Source organism: Orycteropus afer, unplaced genomic scaffold (genome assembly GCF_000298275.1).
Source record: "Orycteropus afer afer isolate SDZICR_OR568_19922 unplaced genomic scaffold, OryAfe1.0 scaffold00410, whole genome shotgun sequence".
In the NCBI taxonomy this organism is placed as follows: Eukaryota; Metazoa; Chordata; class Mammalia; order Tubulidentata; family Orycteropodidae; genus Orycteropus; species Orycteropus afer.
The window spans coordinates 2,185,468-2,192,215 of record NW_006921997.1 but is presented as its reverse complement, the minus strand read 5'-3'; the positions used below and the strand labels follow the sequence as shown (position 1 = coordinate 2,192,215).

At 40.5% G+C, this 6,748-nt stretch overlaps 1 protein-coding gene across 1 annotated transcript in view; it reads right to left on the bottom strand.

The window, feature by feature from the left end:
* Nucleotides 1–2,124: 2,124 nt before the first annotated feature.
* FKTN (fukutin) overlaps nucleotides 2,125–6,748 on the bottom strand; it is a 56,987-nt gene continuing 52,363 nt past the window's right edge. The window contains exon 7 of the mRNA XM_007953762.1: nucleotides 2,125–2,338. Within this exon, the coding sequence (XP_007951953.1) occupies nucleotides 2,125–2,338 (214 nt within the window). The remainder of the gene's footprint in view (nucleotides 2,339–6,748) is intronic.

The window sequence follows — 6,748 nt, the reverse complement described above, 5'->3', positions numbered from 1 at the left end:
GCAAACGATGCTCACCACGCAGGGTGGACTTTGCCCAGAAACACTATTATTACCTATTACAAATTTTTTAACCATAAAAAATGAAGTTAGAGTCAACTATTTAAAGTCTGGGTGTGAATTATATGAGTTAATTTTCTATGAAAGAGAAAGCTGATTATGATGGCCTGTCAGTTAGGGACAACTTTCCTGATAATCTATAAAGATCCCTGGAAATGAGATTATGTTTTAATGAAAAGCTCCAACGATTCTGCCTTTAGAGCTCATCCCAGGAGCAGAAGGCTGCTGGGTATTACCTATCAAAGAAAGTTCTCACTATAGTTTTGAAAATTGAATGGAGTGGTTATAAGTTACTTTTTCCTCAACTTTGTTTCAGGGAAACTCTGTCAGCTGTTCCCTCAGACCTGAGGTTACCATTTCTGAGATTCCTAGTATCCTCCAGAAAGTCGTCCTAAGCAGCCTGGCCAAGATAGGAGACTCAGCTTGCTTTGTAGAACAGAGAAAAAGATAGCAGTGGTGGTGCCTGGATTTCCCTGTACCTCTCTCACTTAACTATATTATTAAGTGATTCCTGAATGGACGAGGGAGACAGGCATTTCAGCCCACAAAGGGATGCGTCCTGATGCAAGAAAGGAAACCGGAGGTTCCAGAGTTGGGGATCTTGATAAAGGGTGGCAGTGTGCTTCCTGCCCCAGCCACATTCAACAGACTGAACGTCTAGGTCTAGGGGTAGATACAAACTCTTCACACACCGGGGTACAAAACAGTTACCAGGATTATCATTTATCTTCTGTTTTTGGAGATCTGAGGTAGTAGTGGGAGAGGAGAGGGAACAGATGGTATGTGCCATTTAAATTGTTTTATAGGCCACAAACTAAAGATACAGATCTATAATTTATGAAGGAATACACTGAAGAGTAAACTTAAAAAAATTAGAGGTATTTCTATTACTATTTTAGTATTAATGTTAAAATTGGGAGAGTACAGCTTAAAAATTCAAAAAATATGAAGTGTACTTGAGTAGTTATATTCTTATTTAACAGAGTAGCTGAGAATAAAATAAGAAAAGAAAGAAGTTTTGTGAAAATCACAACCCTTTCAAAATCACGTATGACAGCATGGTCTTGCTTGAACAATTTGTAAACAGAGTTGTCCAAGGTCAGCAAAAATATTCTGACAACAGACGGACACATAACCATCACAAAAGCACAAGCTTTCTTCTTATATCAAGTAAGAAAACAGTTAAGAATATGAAGAAGTTGACTTATCTTTGATCAAAAAAAACCCCAAACCACACGACTATGACTCATAGAGACCCCTTCTGGGGTTTCTGAGGTGGTATCTCGACAGAAGTAGATTGCCCAGTTTTCTTTCTGAGCTGGTGGGTTTGAACCGCCAGCCTCTGGTTAGCAGCAGTCAAATGCCTTAGGCACTATGCCACAAGAGCTCCCTATACCACCAGAGCTCCCTATCTTTGACTAGGCTCAGAATAACGTCTCATTTTATCTTACAGAGTTAATGAGTGGCCTGTGCTCTGAATACTCTCCACATCAGTTTGCCTGTAAAATGAATCTGCTGGCATCTCTTCTTGATGTCACCTAAAGCCTGGTCACTTTAGTATTAACTCAGATGCCACAGTCTGACACGCAACAATGGCACCCCGATCGAATGCACAGCCCAGGCTCTGACACGGCTGGCTCTTTGTAATGGGTCTGTCTTTCCTTAGCTTTGCCTGCTGAGCTCATCTGCCACCCAAACAGTAGCCAACTTTTTAAACGCCCACACAGAACAGACCACATTCTGTTTGAGCTTCTCAAAGGGTGGGGGTGGGCTCCTTCAAAGGAAAATGAAGAGTGCTCACCAAAGGGAGGAGAAAAGGAGGCAGACATCTGTCTCATTCATCTGTTTCTCCACTGTAACCCAGCAATGCACCAGACACACATCGACTCCCTCAATACATGCTGAGTAACAGAATAAACCATACCGCTCAGGGGTGAGGGCTTTCTCTGTGTCTTCACACGTTTTTCTTTGGCGCTCCCTTATTTTTGACAAATAGCTACATAATACCGTTTTTAACATGAACCACCGTTTTTCAGGAGATGCATTCTCTCATTTCAGTCTAGTGTCTCAGTATAACTGGATAACCTCATCCCACTCAGAAATAGGCCAGATTCCATTGGGCTGCACGTTGGGCGGAGAGTGCTTCCAGTCCCACGTCTTCACAGGGATCTTCCAGGTCTTCCCATAGTTGGCTTCAATGTATTCAATGGTCTCACAAGGCACATGAACCTTCATGTCTACAAATTCAGTCCAGCAGAGTGTAAACTTGGGAAACAGGTATCTGTAGTAAAGCAGAGGGGAGGGGAGGGGTTAGGCTTCAATGGTGAAGGTTCTAGCGAAGGAACCCAGTTGGTAGTGTACCCCTGACAGTCATCTTCCATTAAACAAATAGCTCTAGGAATAGACACAATCAACATTTATATTGTTTTCAACTGTTTGGCATCCCTTTCCTCTTCAAATGTTAAGAACATCCCAGTTCTTTGGGGAGCCATCCCTCCTCATTCATAGCCTATATGGTTCAAGAGGGCTGACATCACCCCAAAGCTTCAGGGATGGGCAAAAAGATGCAGGCCACCAGCAAGTTACAGTGATTGGTTTAGTTAAGTTAGGCCAGTGCAAGTTACTCTGGATACTTCTGTGAATACTATCAGGAAAAGGTGCTTTTTTTTTCACTTTTTAAAATGAGATTTCTAGGCTGGTAGGACAAAATCCAAGCACTGCTAGTGGCCATCTTTGCCATTAGCTGAGAGAACCTGCAAGGGAATGAAGTCAATGCCAAAGGCACCAAATGAAGGTCAAATGACAGAGCAGTGAAAACCCTGGGAAAGTCCTTGGATTCAGCTGGAGCCACTCCTTAAGGATCTCAGTTAGATGAACAAATAAACATTCCTTTTGACAGTGGCACTGCAAATGTGCCTGACTTTGAGAACGGTCATGTCAATTTCTGTGCCCTGGTGACTCTGGGCAACCTACTTAGATCAGATAGCTAAGGAAGAAATTTCCAGAGCCAACCAGAGTATTTCCCCAACTCCTTTCCTAACTCATGGACTATTACAGTGAGAATTTCATACCCAAGTACGTCAACAAAGTAGGATCCTCTAAGTTGACTTTCTGAGGAAAACTTCACCTCCTTTTCCCCACAAAAGATGAATTCAGACCTAATGCTGGGGTGTGCTGTGCATCCCCCATAACCTCTGTAAGGAGAGCTATCACACCCACCTGCGTCCTGCTCTGCCTTTCACTTTACCACTTGCTCTTTTTCTCCCCTGTTCTCAGCCCCAAACTCAGTTTTTCTTACTTGTTTCTAACAGTTACACTTCGTTAAATCGCCATCAAACTCACACTGCTACTGAAGAACCTAACTAGAGAACACAGAAACAAACAGCCCACGTGCAAGCTGCACCTCCTTTCCTCTCACCCGGGTTTCCCAGGGATACAGAGCAAGCATGACTACAATGTGCATACCCAACTTCTCTCTGGCTTCCAGATGTCACATGAACCTACTACGCAGCTTCTACCTTTCTGAAGGTCTGTGGTCACCTCAGAAGACTACAGAACACCTCTGAAGCAGCCTCAGGAGCATTAGTTATAATGAACAATTTTAATCGTATCTGTTGCAGAACCATTTCAACTAATCGGTTAAGTTTTGGAAGTTAAATCAAAGTATGTTTCTTAAAGGTATTTTGGGATCAAGTAAATTAAATTTTATATATTGTAAAAGAAAGCTGAAACTAGCAGGTCTGTTAGATTTATTTTAAGTTTTTATTATAACCCTATATTCTGTCTTAGTGTTTTCTTAGAAATGTTTCTTCTCTTCACAATATAGGAAGAACTGTCAGTGATGAATTTGAAATGGCAACAGCAGAGATAACAAGAATTTAAAACATCACAGGATTAAAGGAAAAGAAGCAGGGAAAAGCCAGTCTCCAAAGTATACTCTTATTGTGGAAATGGTGTCTAACTGGGATGTTCTTCAAGAACATACATGGTATCAGTTCTCATATATTCTGCTTTTGAATATCTTATGTTTTACCATCAGATGAACATACACACAGACATGAGAAACTGAATAAATTCTAAGGCAAGCAGCAAGTCCCTTCTCCTCAAACCAATGGGTGTTGGCAGTTAGTGGACAATCCCAGCTGGTCTCTGTGAATAGATGGCTAAGGCAAATCTCAGAACTGAGGAAGAAATAAGATACAGCGTAGCCCAACCATCTGCTGTGTCCAATTTTACTCTGCACACTCATATTCATGGGGTTGCTTATTTAGTCATCAGATCCATCCATCCATCACTAGCCACCAGCCTCGCCAATCAGATGCTGGTCAGCAGAATGCCCACCTGTCCCATCCTATCAAGTTGACACTGAAATTGAAATAAGGCAGAAGTCATGTCTATCAAGCAACACAGACCAGGACACTTTGCTCACTCTTGTAAATATTAGCCTCTAAAGTCACATCAGAAAAAAGGAAAAAAATTATAGGTCCAGGATAGACAAGGTAGATGTGAGAACTACTGATTTTACGAGAGCAGTGTTTTGAACAAGAAAGAATGTATCAGCCAAAACACATTGAAGACAGAGTCACAAATTTAAACATTTCAACTATATAAACAATGTGAAAATACTTAAAAAGAATGTTAATTCTTGTCCCTAAACAAAAACATCCTGAGGCTTTGTGGTTTGTTTTTCCCTCAAATATTTCATCCAATGCATTCAGAAAAAAGAAAATTCCAGCTTCCTAGGAGAAGAAAGATAAACAAACCATAAAATGTGAAAACTGACAGTGAAACGAGATTGTGGAGAGGAAGAGGGGAGTGAGTGTCACAGAAGAGCACATCCCTGTACTCTGTCTAGGTTACCAGCAAATAAGGACTGAAATTGAACGGACTGAAATTCAGACTAAGACAATCCCAAATCAGAATGAGTTGATGGGATCTTTAAGTTTCATTACAGAAAATTTTTTCCATTCATTTTCAACTCATTTTATTTTTGCATAAACAGTAGTCAGAATTAAGTTAGTAGAAGATGACCAGTTTTTCCTCACCAAAAGAGAAACCCAGAAAACCCACTGCCATCAGGTCAATTCTGACTCATAGCAACTCTTTAGGACCAAGTAGGATGACCCATCGGGTTTCCAAGGCTGTAAATTTGTACAGAAGCAGACTGCCTCATCTTTCTCCTATGGAGTGGCTGGTGGGTTTGCACCACCAATCTTTATGGTTAGCAATCAAATGCTTTAACCACTGAGCCATCAAAGCTCCTTTATCTTCACGGGCATTCTTAAAATCTGGAAAGCTACTTACTGGTGCTAGTATAAACCAATCCCACTAGGTTAGCTGTACAGGGAGTTCCCACTTGGGTCATGTTCAATTATGACAAACTGCACCTACGAATGGCAGTTTTGTTTTTTATTTTTGGAACATCTTATCATTAGTAGTATAAAATACTACATAAAATACTGCAGGGCAGAATTTGATGATGTTAGCATTCTTGGATGTTCAAAGATTGGATTGATAAATACACTACTAATAGAAGGCAACAAAAATGAAAAAAAAAAAAAAAAGAGGTATCTTTCAGGTATTCTCCACTTTCAGCCAACATCCATCTGACATAGCAATGACAGCCCTTGCGCCATGCCCTCTTCTGAATCCAGCATGAATTTCTGGCAGCTCCTTGTCGATGTACTGCTGTACATCATACAGTACTGCTGTAACTGTTTTTGAATCATCTTCAGCATAATTTTACTTGCATGTGATAGTAATGACATTGTTCGACAATTTTCTAACTCCGTTGGATCACCTTTCTTTGGGATGGACACAAATATGGATCTCTTCCAGTCGGCTGGCCAGGTAGCTGTCTTCCAAATTTCTTAACATAGATGAGTGAGCACTTTGAGCATTACATCCATTTGTTGAAACATCTCAACGGGTATTCCATCAATTTCTAGAGCCTTGTTTTTTGCCAGTGCCTTCAGTGCAGCTTGGACATCTTCTTTCAGTATCACTGGCTCTTGATCATATGCTACTTCCAGAAATGGCTAAACGTTGTATATTTCTTTTTGGTACAATGACTCTTCGTACTCCTTCCATCTTTCTTTTGGTGCTTCCTGCCTTGTCCAACATTTTGCCTATAGACTCCTTCAATACTGTCACTTAAGACTTGAATATTTTCTTCAGTTCTTTATATATACATGTATATGTATGTATTACAAACAAAGGAAGGACAGAATAAAGCTTGTTGACAAAGAAGACTGAGAAGGCTTGGACAGCTGCTAAAAGCCATGAGTCAACAACTTAAAGGAAAAAAAAAAAAACGTGAGAAATAAAATCCCATAATTTTACTGGTATTAGAAAACTGCCCATTCATATGTTCTCCTTCTGAACAGTACAATCAAATAAAAGTAAAGATCCCATCCCTGAGATTTCCACTACAATTTAGCTCTCAAATATAACCAACAAAACAATCCTTTTCTTTACCTAGGGCTCACTAAGGTTTATCTGTGGATCTAGGAAGAATTTTGTAACACAATTTGAGAATTAATACTACATACATCTGCTGGATCTGTAACTTATCATCAGTGTTCTCAGATACCCACCTGCTATACTTGACTCCATCACCACAGCCACTGTGTCAATCCACCTCGTTGAGGACCTTCCCCTCCTTCGTCAACCCTCCACCTTATCAAGCATG